The sequence below is a fragment of the Salvia miltiorrhiza genome, chromosome 3 (genome assembly GCF_028751815.1).
Source record: "Salvia miltiorrhiza cultivar Shanhuang (shh) chromosome 3, IMPLAD_Smil_shh, whole genome shotgun sequence".
NCBI classification, from domain to species: domain Eukaryota; kingdom Viridiplantae; phylum Streptophyta; class Magnoliopsida; order Lamiales; family Lamiaceae; genus Salvia; species Salvia miltiorrhiza.
In genome coordinates this window covers 50,272,559-50,296,653 of record NC_080389.1, presented here as the reverse complement: position 1 = coordinate 50,296,653, position 24,095 = coordinate 50,272,559, and the positions used below count along the sequence as shown (strand labels likewise).

Genomic DNA, 24,095 nt, shown 5'->3' with positions numbered 1-24,095 from the left:
TTTCTGTTATAAAGTAAACGTTATTATTCTTTACAAATAAAGCATATTTTGATTTTGTTGTTGCAAATAATCGCGCGAGCAAAAAGCATAGCTACCAACAACATAATTTCTCAAAATCAGAAGCCCTAACCTGGCTCCGATCGTCGCGGTAGAAGAAGAGGAGAAACTAGAACACGTAGGAAATCGGCGAAGCCGTGGTCCAGTTGATTAGCATTCCGCCGCCGCCGCGGCTGGAGAGGATCGGCTGCTTAGTTTGGGAATTGGTTTTTAAATTGAAAACTCTTATATACGTCACATTCTCATTCTCATTATATTATTATGAATTCCGGTCATAGTATAAAAGTGGATGTAAGCAGGGCCGGGCTCCCTCCCAAATTTTGAATTAAAAAAAAAAATTACTTCATCGTCCCTTAAAAGTTTGTCCCAAAGGGACGGACCCGTGTTTTAATAAAAACAGGTAAAAAGTTATTTGATGATAGAATTATATAGTAGTATAAACCAGGGGGCTTAGCCCACTGGCCACCAGGTCCTCACTTAAGTGAAGTGGAGCGAATTGGAGATTGGAGATATAAGGTGAATTTGGTGAATGAAGAGACAAGGTGGTTCTTGGAGTGGATGGGGAACTAACTACTAACATCTAACATGACTTTGCCCAATCAAAAAAAAAAAAAAAAAAATTATATAGTAGTATAAAAATAGTGTTTAAGTTGTAAAGTTGATGGTTGACCCATATACAAAAATAGAAAATAAGGAGATTGAGACAAATTTTTTGATGACAGAGGGAGTATTTTTTTTATTGAGATAATATTAATAGTTTTTTTATATAAGTTTTCATTTAATGATTTTTTTATAAAAGATCGATGTAGGATTAAAGAGTTTAGAAAAATGAGAAGAAACAAAAATATGAAAATTTGATCGAGGGTGTGATGAAGAAACTGATTTGTCACATTTGTTGTCAATTATACATAGACAATATTTATTAATTTTGTACAATTTATTTGACATATAAGAATTTATTTAGGACTGCGTTTGTCATTTGAGCACCATCTCATCTTAACCCTATATGACCAAATCGTCATCTAGAGCTTGAAAGACGACATTTGTCTTTTGAGTATCATCTCGTATGGATCTTGAAATACTATATTTGACTTTTATGCGTCAATCTTTTGAGCATCACTATCTGGATCATAACTGACTTCTCAACATCATTTCATTTGGTACTTGAAATATCAGAGTTGGCTTGCGAAATTATATCATCTGGAGCTTGTAAGATCATAAACGATTTATAAACATCATTTCGTATAGAGCTTGAAAAACCATGACAGACTTTTATGCATAATCTCATTTCGAGTTTGAAATATCATAATTGAATTTATAACATCATCTCATCTGATGTTTGAAATAACATAATTGACTTGTGATCATCATCTCCTTTGAAGTTAGAAATACCATAACCAAGTTCTGAGAAAATTGATGTGATCTTCAAATTATATCAATTTATCTAGTACTTCAATTAGTAAATTTTCATAAAAGTCAACGTGGAATTCAAATTTTATTTTAGAAAATTGTACAAAATACCATATTTTATGGTCAAATTAAATTGAAGAAATAATTTATTTAATCATAATTGTTTATTTTTTAAATTAAATTAAACAATTTTTTTATTCAACCAAATAAATGTGATCAAATTAAATTGGCAACATAATTCAAATTGAATTAATCTATTGGGTTCCGGTGGGGTACTGAACTGGTGTATGGGGGGAAGAATACACCAATAGGCTATTTTTGTCGAGTAAAACTAAAATTGAAACTGATGTGAATAGTGAATGAAAGATCGGTTTAAGAAATAGTTCAAGGTTGAGACTGATAATGAGTCAGTCAGTTAACTTCAGTATGATGAACTGATCGATAAACTGAAGTTCAGAGGTAATCATCAGCCAACCCAACCTAAGCATAAAGCTCTGACTTATGTGAGTGAAAGATTTGACGTTTAGACCACCTTGAGCTTTAGGAGCACAGACTCGATTCCAACCTACAGAAGAATTCGGTTTGGAAATTATGCTGCTAGTCCAAATAAAGGAACGGCAAGCACGATCTAAGTCATGCAACAGCTTCACCGGCCACTTATAAATCAACATGCTATGAACAACCACACTCTGAATAACCGAGGTGACCAAACAAATACGGCCCGCCATAGACAACTGCATGCCCTGCCATCTAGGAAAATTAGCAATAATGCGATCCTGAATGCATGCCAGACGAGCAGAAGACGCCCGACTAGCAAAAATGGGGACTCCCAAATAGATAAAAGGCAAAGAGCTAATAGAGAAACCTAAATCATGCTTCAAACGACGGCGTATTAGAAGAGGGACACCCTTGTCAAAGAAAATCGTGGACTTGGCCTTATTGCAAAACTGACCAGAGACGGCAGCATAAATCTGAAGAATATAATCAATCATCCTGCAACTACGACTATCCGCCTTACAGAACAACAGAACATCATCCGCATAAAGAAGGTGGGAAGGGAAGAGCCGAGCAATAAAAACTCTATCCGCAGCATCCAAAAGGAGACGACTCAAAACCTTCTTCTGCTAACCCAAAAAGAACAGGAGACAAAGGATCACCCTGCCGAACCCCACGCGAACAACCAAAGTTGTTCCCTAGGATCAGTCGTTTTATCATTTGATTCTTTTACCTGAATTTTATTTGTTGTTATTTGACCTTTAATCTTTTGCTTTGCTTGAATATTACCATAGTTTACTTAGGATTACTTAGAGTGATTTGTTATAATAGTCCATGTGGATACGATACTCTGCTTGCTGTTTTCGTGCTACAATTACACTGTTTAGTTGCAGTTTTGTCGCTAGTTAAAATAGTGATCAATACATTTTTCGTAATCCATACACATATTTTTTTTTTCTTTTACTCAAATTAAAAAGTACAAGATATGAATCATCATGATGTTGGTACTTCTTTTCTATTTTCATTTTGAAGTCCAAGCCCATCTGATGATGTGCTTGAACAATTAATCAACGAATGTGATGTTGAACGTCAATTAATGGGTCAACATATTTTGAATAACAGTCTTATTGTAGCACAACTCGCTAATATCAAAATGTTACAAGAATTCATGGAAGTTCAGTTCTTGTTCACAAGATAATCCATCGTGACCGAGAAACAACAGCTCATCATATCTTCAACGATTATTTTTATGAAAATCCAACATTCAACGAAAGAATGTTTCATAGACGCTTCCGAATGTTTTGAAGTTTATTCCTCCGCATTGTTGGTTCTGTCAAAAATAATAAATGGTTGGTTTGAACAATGCAGGGATCACACTAGAAGATAGGGCTTGTCCACACCGCAAAAAATAACAGTTGCCTTTCGAATATTGACATATGGGATACCGGCAGATGCTACTGACAAGTACATAAATATTGGTGAGTCCACTACAATTAAATATGTCAAGAAATTATGTCGTGCAATTGTGGAAATATTTTCATATCAATATCTAATACTGCTAATGTTAGTGATATTGCTAGACTACTTTATATTGGTAAACAACGTGGCTTTCCAAGAACGTTAGATAGTCTAGATTATATGTATAGGAAGTGAAAAAATTATCCAACGGGTTGGGTAGGCTCGTATGTAGCTCTTAGTGGATCTCCAACGATTATTATTGAAATCGTTGTTGATTATAACCTTTGGATATGACATGTATTCTTTTGTATACCAAGATTCAATAATGATATTAATGTGTTGGAAAAATCTCATCTTTTCAGTTACCTTGCTAGAGGTATCACGCTATGCGCACATTATATGATACACAGAAAAAAGTATGATGTGAGCTACTATTTAGCTGATGGAATATATCTGAAGTGGTCCACACTTGTACAAACTTTTTATGAACTGCGTTCTGCAAAAAAAAAAAGAAAAAAAGAAAAAAAAATGAGACATGACTCGTGTGGGATAGATGTGGAGGGTGCATTTGGAGTTCTTCAAAGCCAATTTGCAATTGTTGCAAATTCAGCCCGCTACTGAAAAAAGAAACATTTGCATAATATAATGAAAGCGTGCATTATTATGCACAATATGATTGTTGAGAATAAAAGTGACATGTCTGCACCAATTAAAAATACAAGAGAAGTGTCAACTCCAAATGTTGAAACAATGACAAGTCATTTTCAAGAATTTCTTGGATGTTATAAAAAAAAAATCAAAGATAAAGTGGTTCACTTTACGCTTCGTGATGCATTAGTCGATCATATGTGGGATAAATTTTCTAACGTTGAAAATTAGTTTCTATTATTATGTAATGTTTAAAAATCAGTTTCAATTGTAGAGTGAAATGTAGAGTTGATTGTTCCAGATGAAAATGAAGAAACTCTATTTTTTTTAATTATACAATAGAGTGAAGGACACTCAATTGTTCCTTTGTTATTAAGATGAAGGTTTTATAACAAATATAACTGTAGTTAATAGTGTTGCACTTGAAATGGATGTAGAGCCTATATTTCCAATAAAATGTTACTATGATTAGAAAAAAATATTTTGAGAAGAATAATGAGGGCGAAGAAAATCAGTTAGCTGAAAAGTTATTTAGACTTAGATATTTTTTGGTTGTCGTGGACATGTCAATTGCTTCTTTAAAGAATAGATTTGAGAAATTGAAAACTTTTGAAAGTATTTTTAAATTTTTATATGATTCAAATAAGTTAAAGTCATAAGATGAGAATGGATTAAGAGATTCATGTGTTAGTTTGTATTCGACTTTTTCTCATGATAATTTATCTGGTATTGATTTTAGATTATCTTTACTCAGAATTTACTTTGCCTACTGATTTATTGTTCGTCGTTGAAATTCTTATACTCCCTCCATCCCGCGAGTCTTGACACGTTTGGGTTCGGCACGAGAATTAAGGAGTTGTAGATTAGTGTCTTAAGTGTGTAATTAATAAAGTATAAAATTGATAAAGTATGAGAGAGAATGTAATAAAAGTGATAAAGTAGGAGAGAGGAATATAATAAAGGTGATAAAGTAGGAGAGAGAGTGTAATAATTATTACCAAAATAGGAAACACGTCAAGATTCGTGGGACGGCCCAAAAAGGAAAACGTGTCGAGATTCGTGGGACGGAGGGAGTATGTGTCAAGTCGCAAATTGTTATTCGAATGTCTCAATTGGTTATAAAATTTTATTAACATAGCATGTTACTGTAACATATGTTGAAAGAAGCTTTTTAAAGCTTAAATTAATAAAAACTTATCTAAGGTCATCAATATTACAAAAAAGATTGAATATTTTGACAATTTTAATTATTGAGAAAGATATGTTAAAGTATTAGTGTTGATGTAATTATTAATTCCATTTCACCCGATTAAATCTTTCACATTGAATAATATTTAGTATGACATGTAAGTTGTAACTTCTTTATAAGAACAATTTTGTCTCTTCATATTCAAAATTGGTACTTTCTATACATTTTTATATTCTGAAATTGGTACTTTCTATACATTTTTATATGTATAAGAATTATTTATTTTCGCTAAGTATATCTAGGCGCTGACTTGTAGAACTTAACCATATAATTACATTTTGTCCCATTAAAAGGAAACAAATAATAATATCCCTTCTGTCCCATTAAAGATTACTCATTTTTCATTTTAAATTGTTTCATTAAAGATAGCTCATTTCCACAAAAGACAATAATTAATTTTTGAAAATATAATCATTTACACATTCTCTTTAATTTCTGTGCCGAAAAAAAGTGAGTCATTTTTAATGGGACGGAAGAAGTAATAATTTAATCTCATGTTACAAATGAAAATCTTATATCGCAAGAATGTAGAGAGAAAAAAATGTTATGACTATTTGCTTTCACAAATTACGTGACTCTTGCTATTTGCAATCGCTACCAATATTTGCAATGTTACATGAATAAACGTATAGAATATGGTCCAATGTTATGACTCTTGGCTAAAACTCACAAATCTCCTCCGGGCTGCACATCATATACAACCAAGCAAAGTAATCAAAGAAAGCAATTCTGCAACCAAAAACCAAAACAAAGTTACAAAAATTGTTTATTTTGGTATAAAGTTAAAGATGAACATATAAAGAAAATATTGTATAGTTACCTAAATGCATCAGCGGTTTTTTTGTTGTGAAAATCCACCATGAAGTCAAGGCCTGCATTGAAGAAGTACTTCACAAACACAAACACAAATAAACATTAAATTTTTAGATGATGAATTGATAATCCCTATGTAGATATGGAATTTGATGATCATACCTTGAATATCTGAGCTGCAGCATCGGTGCCTTCTCCGTGGTGAGGGTCGGGGAAGCGTGGCTCGAGTCTAACGCATTCCTCAGCATCATACAAAGCAAGAAGGCGTCTATCCGCGTGTGCATGCAGCACGCTCCGCTTTGATGCCCATTTTGGGTTAGATGGATCAAGAATTTTAGCCTACTCATCACAATCACAGATCTTACTACGCATAGGCCAGGGTGTTGCATGATCAACTTCACTAGGAACAAAGTGTAGGAAAACTTACCTCTGTAAAATGTACAACTGCATAAGGGTAATTCTTATGGTCCATTGCAGTTTCCGCTGCCTCAATTAGTTTGGTCAAGCACTGACTCTTAACATCCTCTCTCTGCAAGATATGTAATGTGCGTGTGTGTGTGTGTGTGAGAGAGAGAGAGAGAGAAGTTGTAAATATTAAAATCTCACAGAATTCAATTGAAAATCAAAGATTTGCTAAACTGTATAATAATGTGGAGTGTGGACCATCAAAAACTTGACGACAGAGAGAATGAAAAAGTGGTTTCAGACCTTTGTTTTAGCTAGTTCAGAATCACAGTACTCCATTATGCAATCAACAGTCCATTCTGGATAATGTTCTATTGGTTCTGTCACTGGAAGCAAAATCTCAACACATTCACGATTATGTGCCAAAGCAGCATCCTCAATAGGTTTCACATGACCCTGGAAGTCGTCATTATCAATACAACCAGAAAAGAGGAAACAACAGGAGGTGAAATTGCATTAGAGAGCAATAGGTTCAAAAACTATATGCACCAAATTTATATTCTTTATGATTCAACCAGAAAAGAGAGGAGTTACAAGCTCGCTCATCAAATGGCAAAAAGATTAGACGACAATGAATTGGTTTGATAGATTGATGTGGTGTAGGATGTCGGCAACAAGAGACAGACTGAAAATAAAATATCATAGACATATGTAGACACAGTAAAGAAAAGAGAAACATAGAGATTAACTGTGAAAGGTGAATTTGGATCTGCTCCAGCATCAAGCAAAGACTTAAGAAATCTTGCGTTGCCTTCTTTTGCTGCATATGACAAAGGACTAAACCCAATGAAATAACTAGCGTGGTTACGATGAACCTGCAATGAGAAAGGACTTAACCCATGAAAAGCAATTCAGTGTGTCCAAAACTGAATAAGTTATCAGATATATAATTGAAGATGATAACTATACCTGAACCAGATACTAATGAAATGAAACGGTGGCAAAAACAAGACAAATTGAAGTAACTACAACTAAAGAGATGAAATAGAACTTCTTCGAGTGAATCTTTCAATAACTAAAGAACCAAAGTACAAGAATGAGTAATATCCATTCGAGTAATAAAAATGTTGAAATAGATGCATCGATGGTAGGACTGTAGGAAGATTGCTCAAGTAATAAAAATGTTGAAATACATAATGGGGCTAATAACCCCCAATCTCAAAACAGACGTCAAACTCAAACAACGAATTAGACATGACGGGTATCTCCATTTCACCAAATATACCTTAAGCAGCGCATCCATGCATTCAAATGAGTGAGATTTGATTGCACATACAAGAGGGGACTCCCAAACTAAATAACCTAAATTTGGCTGCAAAATAGAAAGTAGCAAACAAATTAATCAAAAGAAATATGTGCTTCCAATAGTACATCAGTCTCACGAGATTATATCATTATGACTGGATACAGTAGCAATTGACATGCCAAACTAGTTAAACTCTTTTCCACATTCAAAACTTTTAACTATTTAAGATAGTATTGATTTATAAATAATTTTTCACCAAACCCCAATTGAAATCAGTTAAAGTTATTGAAAGAAACAAAAATCGATGTCCTAATACGACAAGTAACGCCATGACAAAAACAAACAATAATTTAGACAAGATTTTTCATAAGAAAAACTTTCATTTGCAAACAGTGCAACACAAGGTTGTGTTTACCCACCATAGCGTCATGAGACAACAGAAACTTCACAATCTCAACATTTCCACGAGATGATGCAATTTGTAAAGGTGTTCCCTCCATAGAATCTGCATCTATACGAGCACCTTTTATCACCAACAATTTCATAAGCTCCCTGTTATCTGAAACAAAACCAAGCAATTAGCATTAGCAAAGTCTTTCACAACATTACAATCTTCTACATAAAAAACTAGCACAAGCAACCTGCAAAACCACCGACCTTTTAGAACTGCATAATGCAATGCAGTGTATCCCTTTGAATTCCCTGAACTAATTGAAGCACCTTGCTTGATGAGATACTCCACAAGTTTAACATGTTCCCCTTTAGCAGCTTCTATCAGAGGAGTATCCCCTGAAGCAGTTATAGAGTTAGTACCAAGATTAACAAAGGGAGGAATAATTAATTAAACTTGAAAAAATATTTAAAAGATTGGTATACAACTTGGAATCACAAAGAAAACAAACCCCAGAACAAACAATAAAAGAATAATAACGAATTAATAAAAGTATCAAAGTATCGCAAGAAGAAGAAGCAGAGAAAGAGAGAGAACCCCTGTAAGTCGAGGCATCAACAGTGTTATAACAACTTTGAGTCACAACGGAAAAAATTCTAAATTAAGTATCGCAAGCAAAATCATGGGAGAGAGGGAGAGAGAACTCTTGTAAGTCCAGGCATTAATATAAACTTTGACGATCTTAATCAAGAATCTGCAAATATCAAAATGTCCGACTTCAGCCGCGTGATGCAACACATTCCGGCCAGTGGAGAAGTCGCTATATTCATCACATATTCTCCGGAACTGTTGGTCATCATCAACCTTCTTTTTGATCTCTGTGATCACGCAACAAAAATGAAAATGTCAGAATTAGACATTGAAAAAATCAAGAAAACAAAGACGGAGAAATAACAAGAAATAAGACGTCACTCCAAAGTGTTGGGAGGTCTCCAGTAGCAGCAGCCTCAATTATCAGTGCACCTGCCATTTTCAGCAGCTGGAAAATGAGTGCTCGAAATAATTCAAAAGGCAAATACGAATGAAGCGTGCAAAAATATGGTTGAAGAAAGTAAAACAGAAGGGGTATAGTAAAAAACACACCAATTTCAGAAGTAGAATCCATGGCCATGGGGTTTGAGTTGTAGAATATGTGAGAAACTTCCATCTTATTTATAGATTGTGTCTTCATAAAGCATGCGGTTTACTTTACAGAATAATTTGGCTTGTCGCATTTAATACGACCAAAGAGCAAAATTTCTCAAAATCAGAAGCCCTAAGTAGAAGATGAAGATGAATAGAAAGGCGATCGTGGCTTAGCTGAGATTGACGGAGATGGCATCTGCTGCCGGTGTACGGCTGGAGATGGCATCTGTTTGGTTTTTAAATTCAAAGCTCTTATGCCGTTCTCGCATCCGTACGTTTCACTCTTTCTATGTAGCATATGCATTTCAGGTTTCATATTCCCAACCGGCTACCGCTACAAAAAATAATTGTAGAAAAAAATACTAATAATAATAACTAATTATATTATGATTGTAAAAAAATTACTTAAAAATAATTTTAATAAAATATTTATTTTTCTACTTCCATAATACACAACCTATAATTCTACTTTTATAATGACACCAACTTAATCTTCTTTTTTTGAGGAGGACACCAACTCTTCCATAATAAAATCATTATTTTTCTATACATTATTATTCTATAAAAATAAGACATGTGGCACAAATGGGACCAATGAATACACCATAACCTTAAACCTTCTATGACTTGAAGGCATGTCAACTAGCCTAGTCATGCAATTTCTCGATTTTTACTTTTTATTTAACTAGCAGAAAGAACGTACATTTGTACGCGTAATTAATGTTATTTTATTTGATAATCTATTATTTTAAAAAATTTATTAATTTATTATTTTTATTAGATAATTTATTGAATGGATATATTTATTTATAAGCCTTATCAATAGCTATAGATATATATCATATAGATTAAGTGTAATATCTAATGAATTAATATATTCTTATAAATAAAATATGTAAAATAACCTTAAAATAAAATATGTAATAGAGGCAAAATAGACAATTCACAAATTGTGCCTTAAAATGCATTAGGCTCTTTTTCTATTAATATAGATAATTTTATAATTTTTTTGAGAAGGAGGTTGAAGGCCGAGGGAGGAGGGGGTTGGGGGGCCATTGATAGTCTCAAAGCATTCACAACGTGATTCGCTGAGCCAACTCGAGCCATGTATCATTGGAAATGAAAAACGCACTAAAGGAACAATTTTGATTTCAAGAAATAAATTTTTGGAAATTCAATCTTGTTTTGGAACCAATGTTTAAAATGGGGAACTTGTACATTGTCATGACTTTCCGGTAAAACTCACAATCTCCTCCGGGCTGCTCATCAGATACAACCAAGCAAAGTAATCAAAGGAAACAGTTCTGCCACCAAAAACCAAAACATATATAGTTACAAAATTGTATATTTTGGTAAAAATAGAAAATGCAATAATGAAAAAATTAGTATAGTTACCTAAATTCATCATTAATAGCTTTGTCGTAAGGTTCCAACGTGAAGGCAAGGCCAGTAATGAAGAACTTCTTCACAATCACAAACATTACTTGTTAGATGATGGATTGATATCACTATGTAGATATGGAGTCTGATGATCACATTTCATACCTCTGCTAGCGTATATGCAGCATCAGCATCTCCATCGTGGGGGGCGGGGATTTGTGGCTCGAGTCTAATGCATTCTTCAGCATCGTACAAAGCATGCACGCGTCTATCCACATGCGCATGACACAGGCTTCGCTTTGATGCCCATTTCGGGTTAGATGGATCAATAGCATTAGCCTATGCATCACAATTACAAGTCTTACTACACATGGCCAGGGATTTATATGATCAACTTCACTATGAAAGAAAATGTAGGAAAACTTACCATTCTAAAATATACTATTGCACGGTCGTAATCTTTAAGGCTCATTGCATCGTGCGCTCCCTTCTCTAGTGCGGTGAAGCGAAGACTCCTATCCTCCTCTCTCTGCAATATATGCGATGGAGAGAGAGAGATAAAGAGGTTGTAAACACTCAATTCTCACAAAATTCAATTGTTTTAATGAAAAAGTGGTTTCAGACCATTGTTTTAGCTAGTTCGGAACGACAGTAGTCCATTATGCCATCAACAGTCCATTCTGGATAATGTTTTATCTGTTGAGTCAGTGGAAACAAAATCTCAACACCTTCACGATTATGCACCAAAGCAGCATCCTCAATAGGTTTCACATCACCCTGGAAGTCGTCATTATCAATACAATCAGAAAAGAGGAAACAACAGGAGGTGAAATCGCATTAGGTAGAAGACAGAATAATAGCACAGTAAAGAAATGATGAACATAGAAGTTAACTGTGAACAATGAATTTGGATCTGCTCCAGCTTCAAGCAAAGACTTAAGAAATCTTGTGTCGCCTTCTTTTGCAGCAAATGACAAAGGACATACCCCAATGTAATACGTATTTGGGTCAGCGCGAGCCTGAAAAGAGAAAGGACTTAACCCATGATAATTGATGATAAGCAATTTAATGTATCCCAATACTTAAAAAATTGAAGAAAAGAATTTCACCTGAATGAGATACTGACAAAAAGAGAAGGTGGCAAAAACAAGACATGTTGAAATAAACTACAGCTAAAGAGATGAAACAGAACTTCTATAAATGAATCTTTCATTAACTAACTAACCAAAGTTCAAGCATCAGTGATGTCATATCCATTCGAGTAATACGAAAACAGGGAACAATTTATCGAGCAAAGTGTTAGTCGTTATCACAACATGCATAAATGATCAGATGATCCCTCAAGTTTCCAGCAAGTAATAACAATGTTGAAGTACATAATGCTCCCCCACTCCCCAAATCTCAAACAGACATCAAAATCTAACAATCTCAAAATAGACATCAAACCTAGTATCTCCATTTCAACAAACATACCTTAAGCAGCGCATCCATGCATTGAAATGAGCGAGACTTGATTGCACATACAAGAGGGGGGTCCATAACTAAGAAACATAAATCTGGCTGCAAAACAGAACTCAGCTAAGGGATTAATCAAAAGAGGAGTATAAGAATTATAAGCTTCCAGAAATATAAGAAAACTTTTAATGATTTAAGATAGTCTTGATTTATAATTAATACTTCTCCAAACCCCAACCTGAAATCAGTTAAAGCTACTAGAAGAAAGAAAAATTGTTGTCCTAATACGAGTTTAAACAAGAGTTTTCTTAAGCAAAACATCCAACCTTGGCGCCATGAGACAGCAGAAGCTTCACAGCCTCGACATTTCCACGAGATGCAGCACACTGTAAAGGTGTTCCCTCCACAGAATCAGCTTCTATAGCAGCATTTCCTAGCAGCAACAATTCCATAAGCTCCCTATTATCTGAAACAAAACCAATCAATTAGCATACAACACAAAGTCTTTCAGAACACAACAATCTGCCAAGACAACTAACCTTTTATAATTGCATAATGCAACGCAGTGAATCCTTTAGAATTCGCCTTACTAATTGAAGCACCTCGATTGACGAGATACTCCGCAAGTTTAACATGTTCCCCTTTGGCAGCTTTTATCAGAGGAGTATCCCCTGAAGCAGTTTATAGTGTTAGTATAACAACTTGGAGTCACAAAGAAAACAAACCCTAGATCAAAGAATTCCCAATTATTTCAAAAATAACAGGAGGGAGAGAGAGAGAGAGATAACTCTGGTAAGTCGAGGCATCAATATAAACTTGGACGTTCTGAATCAAGAATTTGCAAATCTCAAAATGTCCGATTTCAGCAGCGTGATGCAAGACAGTCCAGCCCGTGGAGAAGTCGCCATATTCATCACATATTCTCCGGAAGTCTGTGTCATCACCAACCTTCCTTCTGATCGCTGCGATGACACAACAAAGATGAAAATCACAGAATCAGACACCAAAAGACAAAAACAAGAATAGATAGACTCGGAATCAAGAAAAAGGTCGAGAAATAACAAGAAAAAAGACTTCACCCTTAAGTTTTTTAAGGTCTCCAGTAGCAGCAGCCTCGATAATCAGTGCACCTGTGATTTGAATCAAGTGGAAAATGAGTTATCGGAGATAAGTGAAACAGAAGAAGGTTTTGTAACGATCATACCAGTTTCAGAGATAGAATCCATGGCGTTCAAGTTGTTAGTTGTTGAATATATGAGACAAACTTCGTTCTATTTAAACCGCTTCTGTTTATTTATAGAACAGAAGAAGGCGCGAAGAAAAAGGGTGGGGATTGAATATTGAATTTGTTTAATCCTAACAGATGCGCAAAATGCCATTTATTTTTGCAAATAATTTAATATGAGCAAAAAACAGTGTTAGCTATCAAGAAAAGTTGTCAAAATGAGAAGCCCTAACCTCCCTCCGAAGACAAGAAGACGATCGTGGCCGGCCAGATGTGGAGTAACTCTTATTATTAGGAGTCAGCAAAATATACAAATCGAAATATTAAAAAATTGATTTTAAATCGATTTTATTTTTTAAAAAAATTGATATTTCGGTTTGATTTTCTAAAAGTCATGCAAAATCAAAAATCGAATTATATTTATATACAAATATATATACATAGAGAAATAAAGCATTAGAAATTAAATATTTTGCGTTGTGAAACGAACATAATAATAATTTAGACGAACATATGTATTTATTGAAAATCCCGTCACTTTAGGAATCGAACCCAAAATCAAAATGCTTGTTTATTAAAATTATTGACATGTCACATGTCACATGTTTATCAAAATTATTGATTTGTTCAACGTTTCGTAAAATATTTAATCTCTCAATGAAACCTAACCTCACACACACCCACACATACATACATGTATATATATATATATATATATATATATATATATATATAGGGTGTGGTTCTAGAGAGAACTACATTATTTGTGAGAACGGGAGAACCATCAAATCTAATGCATTCACTGTAAAAATTAATGCACCCGCTGTTAAAATTAATGCACTCAAAAAAATAAAAAAAAATGCTCCCTTCAGGATTCGAACTCAAGATCTGCATTCATCCAACAAGATGATGCATCCACCGTAGATCTTGATGATCGAATGGCTGAAAATGGTTCTCCGGTCTTCTTTTATTTATGGTTCTTTCCTGAACCTCTCCCTATATATATATATATATATATATATATATATATATATATATATATAGATATAGAAATGTTCCATTGAAAAATTAAATATTTTGCAAAACGATGAACATATCAATAATTTTGATGAACATGTCCATAATTTTAGGGTATGTTTGTTTTTTATCCCTCTAAATGAAGGGATAATATAATGTGGTATAAAGTGGTAAATGTAGCTTATCCCTTCCTTATACCAACCTGCCCAGATTTTTTCATACATCAAAGCAAACGAGGTATAAAGTGATAAATGTAGTTTATCCCTTCTTTATACCTCAAAGCAAACACACCCTTAGGGGGTGTTTACTTTGGTGGAGAAGCCTTAATTGATAAAAATAGTAAAGCTAATCTCTTGTTTACTTTGATGGATTGCAACTTTGGGATATATATCCCAAGACCCTTGATTATTTTTATCCTTCAAGCTAGTTTTGCTTAATTTTTTTTTGATCGGACAAAGTCATGTTAGATGTTAGTAATTAGTTCCCCATCCACTCCAAGAACCACCTTATCTCTCCATTCACCAAAATCCACCTTATATCTTCAATCTCCAATTCGCTCCCAAGAGGGATCGAACCCGGGTCACTTCACTTAAGTGAGGACCCGGTGGCCAGTGGGCTAAACCCCCTGGTTTAGTTTTGCTTAATTCTTATCCCATCAAAAGGGTGGGATTGGAGTAATCCTATTCTCGAGGATAAAAAGAGTATATCATCAATTTTATCAATCATGCAAAGTAAACACCCGCTTAATGGATATTTTAGAAATTATCGTCTATCAAGGATTCGAACTCCAAACCAAATACTTATTGATCAAAATTATTGACTTATTCATCAATATTATTAATTTGTTCAAAGATTCTAAATTTCGCAAAATATTTAATTTTCAATAGAACCTAACACTATATAATTTGATATTAATTTAATTTCATTTTCTCTTACTTTTTTCAATTTTTTTCCAGTTTATTTCGATTTTTTCTATTTGATTTATTTTAATTGTAAAATTTTTCATTACTTCGATATGATTTTTTTTTCTTTCTTAAATAAAATATAAATTTAATTTAACTTGAACAACTGAATAAAAATGGAATGCGCACCTCCTGTATCTCTGTAACTAAAATAAAATTGTAAAAGCAAAACAAAAATAAACTAATTTCAAAGGTGTTTTTGTAGCCTGAAATTTTTTGAAGGGTACGTATATGCGTTTATAGCTTGAAGTAAACCTTCTATTTGACTCTTTTCCCATTTATTTTTGTGTACTGCGCTTTTATTTGATTCTCATACTGATTTTGTAAAATTAATACGATACTTACAACATTAATTAACTGTCACAATGAATTGAGATATCTGGTGTCGTCTTCCATTGCTGCATATGAGAAAGGATATATTTGTGTCAGCCATAGCCTGCAAATTAATTAAGAGAAACAAACACATTCTTAAACTCAATCCATGCATGCAAATGAGTGAGACTTGATTGCACATACAAGAGCGTTTTCCAAACGAGATCCACACAATCTGCATCTATATAAGCACCAACAAATTATCTGAAACAAACTGCATAATGAAACGCAGTTTTAATCAAGAATTCTTCCTCACATGTTCTCTCAAAATTTATTTCACTTCTCATCGCTGCCATCACCCAATGCAACAAAAAGACTTCACCCCAAAGTTTTTATCAACTAAATTCAACAACTAGAAACTAATAATCAAAAACACACAAAGAGTTTTGAAATGAGCACTGCATAATCCATGGCGTTCCACTTTTGAATCATCATTCTGTTTCACAACTAGAATCCAGCTTGTTTGTAGAGTGCAGCAGAGGACTATTTATATTTGTTTCGAGAATTATTCATTACTCAATCTTCAATTCATTTATTTTTATCAAGACTGAAGCCGCGAAGAAAGAGCCACGTGTCTTCTGCTACGCTCTTTTCATTTCTCAGCTATAACTTCATAATATACCCCCGTCCACTAATATATTTTATATTAATATTGTTTAGGAGAGTCTCATTCAAATTTCAATAAAAGTTAAATTCAAATTTCAATAAAAGTTAATTGTATATTTAATGAGTCAGATACAGTTCTAACAATTATAAAAAGAATAATTAATAAAATTATTTTAAAAAATAAATTAAAAAGATATTTCGTGTGCAAATGTCGTAAAATAATATAATTGACACATTATATAAAAAAATATAAGTAACATGATGCTTGTTAACTAATATTCGTATCATAAAAATTAATGATGTTTGAAAGTGTAATTATTAGTGATTAGCTACATCATCAAATGTCATTAATTTTTATGACACACGTTGAATTTTTTTTATAGCAACAATGATATAATAAAATAAATTCTAAATATAAATAATTATATGAGCATTTATATACATAAGTATACCAAATTTATAATCAAATAAAAATGTGTGCAAGCTCTGTTATTAAAGAGGTAGCATTTAAGTAATTAAATAAATTGCATTGCATTGCATCAAACTTTTAATTAACTGTCTAATTACTAGTAGGCAGCAGTAAGTCTACCCCCACCGTTTTTTTATATTCTATCGACACAAACAATTTAGTTAAATAAGTATTTTTAGATTGACTTAAAGTAGTACTTCCTCTGTTTGTGAACCTGTTTTTTCAGGGGCGTTTACTTTGCATCATTGATAATATGTATAATTGAGTATTTTTATTCTTAAGAGTGTGATTTCTTTAATCTCATCCTTTTAATGGGATAAAAAATCAAGCAAAAATAGCTTAAATGATAGAAATAATCAATGATTTTCGGATATCCTAAAATTTCAATCCATCAAAGTAAAGAGTTAATTACATCAAAAATCATGAACTTTTGGTCCATTTTCAAACTTTCCATGAACTTTTTTTTTTATCAAAAATTCCCTAAATTTAATGTGTTGAACAATTTTTCCATGACTTTCAAGAATCCCCAAATTGAGTGCTGACATGGCACCTTTTAAGTGATCTGAAAAATGACATGGCATCGTCGGCGGTGAACAAAAACGACGTCGTTTAATTGGGGATAAAACGACGTCGTTTTGAGCCCCAACCATGCCTCACAGCTGAAAAACTGACGAGATGTTGTCGGGACCGCCCGCTTGGTGGTGGCAGCTTCGGGTATGCTGCTTTCCGAAGTCAGGGACGATCGGATTCAGCAAGAGAGAGAAGAGTTGGACTCGATTTCGAAGGGGAAATAAGACATTAAGGCTTTTTCAGTAAGTGACATCTGGTGATGGTGGTGGGGGAGGGCGACGGAGGTTCCTCTGCATTGCAGAGCTCGCCAGTAATCAAGCAGCGGCGGCGGTGATTTCAGATTCGCAGAGCCCCAACCATGCCACTACTTGATGTGGGAAGCGGCGGCCGGGAAGGTCTGTGGGGGTGGTTGGGGGAATAGAAAGGCGGCGGATCTGATGATGGTGGTGGGGGAGGGCAGTGAAGAGAGAGGTGTGGCTGTGGGAGAGGGCAGCGGAAGGAGCGGCAGAGGGGGCCGGGGGAGGACAGGAGGGGAGGCGTCGAATCTGAGGGGTTCAAGGGAAAGCACATTCAAGGGGACTTCGGCGGCGGCGGCGATGTTCCGCCGAACCCGGAGGTGGGGGAGTGATAAGGGATTAATTTTATTTTATTTTTAAATTTTCTTTTTATATTATTTTTCATGTGTTAATTTTCCAGTACAAGTAAGCGCCAAATCAGCTCGATATTGTCTAAAAATTGTCATGTTAGCTCGGTACTCACCGGAGCTCAAAAGCGTGGAAAAAATGTTCACCCCCTTAAATTCAGGGAATTTTTTATTTTTTAAAAAAAGGTTCAAGATTGGAAATTGCCAAAAGTTCATGAGTTTTGGCGTAATTAACCCCAAAGTAAATAAAGGATTAATCTTACTATTTTTATCTATCCAGATTAATCATTCAAAGTAAATGTCCCCTTATTTGATTGTCTCAAATTCTAGTAAGATTAGTGGGAAATCGATTTAGGATTCTCAAATTCTAGTAAGATTAGTGGGAAATCGATTGGGGATTCTCAAATTATAGTATGAATGTATGATTAGTGGGAAATCAATTAAGAATTCTCAAATTAAAGTATGATTAATGAGAAATCGATTCTCAATCGATTTCCCACTAGTCATACTTGAATTTGAGAATTCTCAATCAATTTCTCACTAATCATACTTGAATTTAAGAATCCTCAATCCATTATCACTAATCATACTTAAATTCGAGAACTCTCAATCTATTTTTCACTAATCATATTTGAATTTGAGAATCCTCAATCGATTTTCCACTAATCATACTTAAATTTGAGAATCCCCAATCGAATGGGGACTCTCAAATTCTAGTAAAATTAATGAAAAATCGATTGGTGATTCTCAAATTCTAGTAAGATTAGTGAGAAATCGATTGGGGATTATGAAATTTTATAGTAAGATTAGTGTGAAATCGATTGGGGATTCTCAAATTCTAGTAAAATTAGTGGGAAATCGATTGGGGATTCTAAAATTATAGTAAGATCAGTGGGAAATCGATTGGGGGTTCTCAAATTCTAGTAAAATTAATGAAAAATCGATTTGTGATTCTGAAATTCTAGTAAGATTAGTGAAAAATCGATTGGGGATTCTCAAATTATAGTAAGATTAGTGGAAAATCGATTGGGGATTCTCAAATTCTTGTAAGATTAGTGGGAGTGGGATATCGATTGGGGATTCTCAAATTCTAGTAAGATTAGTGGAAAATCGATTGGTGATTCTCAAACTCTAGTAAGATTAATTGGAAATCGACTGGGGATTCTCAAATTCTAGTAAGATTAATAAAAAATCGATTGGGGATTCTCAAATTCTAGTAAGATTAGTGGAATATCGATTGGTATTCTCAAATTCTAATAAGACTAGTGGGAAATCGATTTGAGATTCTCAAATTCTAGTAAGATTAGTGGGAAATCGATTGGGGATTCTCAAATTATAGTATGAATGTATGATCAGTGGGAAATCAATTAAGAATTCTCAAATTAAAGTATGATTAATGAGAAATCGATTGTCAATTCTAAAATTCTAGTAAGATTAGTGAGAAATCAAATATCAAATATATATTACTCCCTCCGTCCCACCATTTTAGTCCCCTCCCACTTTTCACACATATTAATTTTTATATTTTTATCTTTTATACCCTTATTTATTATTTTCACACATCATTTTCACATTTAAGTGAAGCATTAAATAAGGTCAATTTAGTAAAAATAATATTTTTATGTAGTACTTCCCTCCGTCCCAGCTTAAATGTCTTGTTTCTTTTCGGCACGGAGATTAAGAAATGTGTATAAAGTAGATAAAGTGGGTTGGTGGAAATTATTTAAATATTAAGTATAGAGAGAGAGTGTATTGCCAAAAAAGGAAACATGACATTTCAAGTGGGACAACCCAAAAAGGAAAACAGGACATTTCAGCTGGGACAGAGGGAGTATTAATTAGAAAAGTGGACTATCTTTTTGGGATATCTCAAAATGGAATAAGGGACTAAAATGGTGGGACGGAGTATAATTTAACCATTGTATTGTCCATTTGAGTAAGAATAAATGTATTATAAAAATACTAATTATTATTAAATATATGGATGACACGTGTCATCATCCTAAAATCCTCATGCATTGCATGTCATTCATGGTGGCCTCTATGCTTTTAAGTTTTAAGTCTAATTATTCCCAGTTTACAACAGTAAATCAAGCACTCATTCAAAGATTATCCAGTTCAAATCGGTGAAAATCATCTAAGATGAATAATCAAGCTTATATCTCATCCGTTCGATCAATAATTTTGTGGATCAATATACCAGGTTAAGATTTTTTAGTTGATTTAATGTGTTGAATGAGATTCGTGAATTCAAGGTTTAAAACTTAAATTCACGTACAATTAGAAATATTGTTAGTTGTGAATTCAAAGTTTAAAACTCAATTCACGATCAACATTATTTCTAGTTGTGAATTCAAACTTTAAAATTTGAATTAATAACCGACAATAGAGTTGGTTGTGAATTCGAGCTTTAAAATTTGAATTCACAACTAACACTAGCAATTTAGTTGTGAATTTATCAAATTAGTTGTGAATTCTAGTTTTAAAATTCGAATTCACAAACAAAACAACTAGTTGTGAATTCAAACTCTTAAACTTTAATTCACAACCAACACTAACATTCAGTTGTGTAGACACGATACGATGTTAAAAAAAATGAAAGCGAATTGAAGGAGAATGTGTAGATAAATTTGTGTAGAAATAATCTCCAAATATTGAAAGCAAATTATTAATCTGTGTAATAAATGGTTGAATTCAAACAATTCAACTCTAGAAAGAAACAGAGAGAGAGAGATGAAATGTGCTGCGAAGATAGTTGTAAATGATATGGCCAATTTTTTATTTTTTGTCTTAAGAATAATTTTGTACTTTTACATAAAAAGTAGCCAATTTTTAAAAAATTATTAGATAGACTAATTTTTGAATTTACCATATAAAAGTGGTCAATTTCATATATTACCTCTAATAGATTATTCTTTAAAATTAAATCGAATTTCCATAGTTTGAATTTTCAGAACCAGAGGGTGCAAGTAAAATAAGAAATTAGTTCATTGTTTTCTTCAGACTAAATTATTGTATCAGATGTTCTCATGAAATAATATTATCAGTATGAAGGCAAATGTTATTTATCATGATTTCGCATATAAGATAATCCTATAGTAGAAACTGGAAAAATGGTGAAATCAATAATATCGAAGAGATTTGCTAATTATATCGAAGCAAGAAATAGAGATAAGGGAAACAATGAATATTTGCAATTGATATCATGGTCTAATGTATTTGTACAACATCATGATTCATCATCTACATAAAGTGCTGGAAAAACGTCATCAGCTCCGCTGGGCAGCTCGTCAGATACAGCCAAGAAAAGTATTCAAACAAAGCAACCCTGCCAACAAATTAAAACTATTCAAACAATTTTCCTATAATCCAAAAAACATGACAAAAAATGTTATGTTAATTACCTAAATGCTTCTCTGTTTTCCTTTTCCTTGGGATCCAAGACGAAGGCAATGGATGCCATGTGGTACCTCTTCAAAAACCACAAACAACACAAACATAAACACCTACACTTGGCATTATTTATTAGGTGATCAGATGCCATGATATATACCTTGAACAGTTGCCATGATATACCATGATCTCCTACAGAGTAGTGAGGTTTGGGGCAGGGGCACGATTGCGGTTTCAGTTTAATGGACTGCTCAGCATCGTGCAAAGCTAGCATGCCTTTACCCACACGCGCATAGCACATGCTTCGGAGTGATAGCCACTTTGGGTTGGTTGGATCGATATAAGTAGCCTACGCATGGCATCACACCAACATTGTTGCAAAACAATCTCAATTTGAAATAAAAGTGCAGCACAAATTAGTGTTACCTCACTGTACCAGTCGACTGCAGATTTGTAATCCTGAGTATCCAATGCAGTCTGGCCTAAATCGTTTACTATCTTCAAGTAACGGCATTTGTCTGCCTCTCTCTGCAAGACATGTCATAGGAGTGAGAGTCCAAATAAGTTAAAGAGTAATTGGAAAAAGTGGTTTGAGACCTTTGCTTTGCCTGCTGCAGAACGAACGTGCTTCATTATGCCATCAACAGTCCATTTTGAATAGCCTGGAACAGGTTTAGTGAGTGGAAGCAAAATCCGAACAGCTTCGACATTTTCAGCGATAGCAGCAATCTCAATTGCTTTAACGCGACCATGAAAATTATCAGGCTTTGCTCCAGCATCAAGCAAACTCAGCAGATATCTTGTGTCGCGTTCTTTTGCTGCATGTGACAAAGGAGTTAACCCATATAAACACTTCTCTGGGTTAGCCTTAGCCTACAACCAAAAAGGAATACAGAATAAGTTATCATAAATGGGATGGATAATCACTTAAGGTATGTTTCAACCAAACATACCTTAAGTAGACACTTGACGCATTCAAATGAGCGAGCCTTGATTGCGCTTATAAGAGGGGACCCCATAATTGATGAAGTATCTGAACTAGGCTGCAAAACAGAAAGCAGAGCACCATTCATAAGCTGCTAATCACAAAATTAGCACAACTAAATTTTATGAGATTTCCAACCGTCGCCCCATTTCTCAGCAGCAACTTCACAGCCTTGAGATTTCCAAGAGATGCTGCAATTTGTAAAGGTGTTCCATCCACAGAATCTATCTCCGTAGGAGCACCGTTTGCCAGCAAGATCTCCATAAGCTGCTTGTTCCCTGAAACAAAACCCAATCATTTAGCATACAACAGACATCACAATCTTCTAAACAACAAGTCACGGACCTTTTAGAACTGCATAATGCAACGCTGTGAATCCCTTTTTATTCGGCACCTGATGTAGAGCATTATGGTTGATCAGATATTCCACAACTTTAACATGTTCCCCTTTGGCAGCTTCTAGCAGAGGAGTATCCCCTGAAGCAGTTTATAGTCTTAGTACACCAAGATTAACTGAGGGATGAATGAATAAGAAAAATTCAAGAATCATGCCAAATTAATAAAAGTATCAGAGGCAGACAATCCCAAATTATTTCAAAATAACATAAGCAGGTTATAGCGTAAGTATATCAAGATTGACAATTAATTAAACCAAACCCCAGAAGGAAAAAATCAAGAATATTTGAACAAAAAGAAGCAGGAGAGAGAGAGAGAGAGAACCGCTGTAAGACGGGATATCAAGAAAGGCTCCGAACTTCTCAACCAAGATTTCGCAAATCACCAAATTTCCCATTTCAGCCGCGTAGTGCAAGGCTCTCCGGCCCGTAGCGAAGTCACTGTATACATCGCAGATTTGCTTTAAGTCTCTGACTGTCTCAAACTTCTTTCTGATCTCTGCGATCACACAACAAAAACGAACATCTTAGAATTAATTAGGCACATAAATCAGGAGAAAGGTCAAGAAAAAAGACTTCACCCCTGAGTTGTTTAGGGTCTCCCTCAGCTGCAGCCTTCGAAATCAGAGCACCTGCCATTTTCATCAACTCAAAAATTACTTCTCAATAAACTCAAAACCTAGAAATCATCACACACACAACCATGCGCGAAGAAATCAAGCGTACAAAAAATCGACAATGAAAGTGAAAAACGAAAAGGATTTTGAAATCAAAAACCCATACACAGATCACGCATGAACAGTTAATCCAAGAAGATATATTTGGAGAAAGTGAAAAACGAGAAGGATTTTCAAAACATACCAATGTCAGAGGGAGAAAGAGAATCCATGGCATTCAAGTCTTGAAAATGTGAGAGAGTAACCGCTCCAGCTAGTTTATATAGCGCCAAAAAAGAGCCGTAAGGAGTTGTTTGGAAAAATATAATTTGGAGTAAACAAACAGAGCAAATTGAATAGTGAGTTTCTTTTTTCTTTTTTAATTAAATAAAGACTAAGGCGCGAAGAGGAAGGGCACGTGTCTTCTGTTATGAAGCAAACGGTCTTTTAACAAACTCCTGAGATTTTTTTACTTCTCCACCGGTTATGATGACGTGGCACTTATAGTTCAGAGATACTGAAATTAAACAAATCAAAGAGTGGTGTCAAT

The 24,095-nt window shown here is 34.2% G+C and overlaps 3 protein-coding genes across 6 annotated transcripts; all 3 read right to left on the bottom strand.

The window, feature by feature from the left end:
- Positions 1-5,814: 5,814 nt before the first annotated feature.
- Positions 5,815-9,764, bottom strand: LOC131016380 (uncharacterized). 4 transcript variants are annotated; one of them, XM_057945069.1, is made up of 12 exons: positions 9,376-9,764; positions 9,205-9,255; positions 8,937-9,110; positions 8,499-8,630; positions 8,261-8,400; positions 7,821-7,907; positions 7,285-7,410; positions 6,839-6,991; positions 6,558-6,659; positions 6,293-6,469; positions 6,138-6,205; positions 5,815-6,046 (listed from the first exon to the last, which is right to left on the bottom strand). In XM_057945069.1, exons 1-12 carry the CDS (start codon positions 9,461-9,463, stop codon positions 5,977-5,979), a joined length of 1,368 nt encoding a protein of 455 aa, XP_057801052.1. In that variant the 5' UTR covers positions 9,464-9,764; the 3' UTR covers positions 5,815-5,976. The 4 variants fall into 4 exon arrangements, with proteins under 4 accessions (XP_057801052.1, XP_057801055.1, XP_057801053.1 ...); XM_057945072.1 differs by having other exon boundaries at positions 6,138-6,189; positions 9,376-9,705; XM_057945070.1 differs by having other exon boundaries at positions 5,815-6,001; positions 9,376-9,703.
- A 774-nt stretch (positions 9,765-10,538) lies between these two features.
- LOC131016379 (uncharacterized) lies at positions 10,539-13,738 on the bottom strand. Its single transcript, XM_057945068.1, has 12 exons — positions 13,457-13,738; positions 13,332-13,382; positions 13,041-13,214; positions 12,792-12,923; positions 12,579-12,718; positions 12,271-12,357; positions 11,691-11,816; positions 11,422-11,574; positions 11,225-11,326; positions 10,963-11,136; positions 10,813-10,880; positions 10,539-10,721 (listed from the first exon to the last, which is right to left on the bottom strand). The coding sequence occupies exons 1-12, from the start codon at positions 13,476-13,478 to the stop codon at positions 10,640-10,642; spliced, it is 1,311 nt and encodes a 436-aa protein (XP_057801051.1). The 5' UTR covers positions 13,479-13,738; the 3' UTR covers positions 10,539-10,639.
- Positions 13,739-21,288: 7,550 nt separating this feature from the next.
- Positions 21,289-23,859, bottom strand: LOC131016378 (uncharacterized). Its single transcript, XM_057945067.1, has 11 exons — positions 23,751-23,859; positions 23,471-23,521; positions 23,215-23,388; positions 22,840-22,971; positions 22,633-22,772; positions 22,463-22,552; positions 22,107-22,382; positions 21,936-22,037; positions 21,670-21,858; positions 21,521-21,588; positions 21,289-21,444 (listed from the first exon to the last, which is right to left on the bottom strand). The coding sequence occupies exons 1-11, from the start codon at positions 23,776-23,778 to the stop codon at positions 21,360-21,362; spliced, it is 1,335 nt and encodes a 444-aa protein (XP_057801050.1). The 5' UTR covers positions 23,779-23,859; the 3' UTR covers positions 21,289-21,359.
- Between the last annotated feature and the right edge of the window lie 236 nt (positions 23,860-24,095).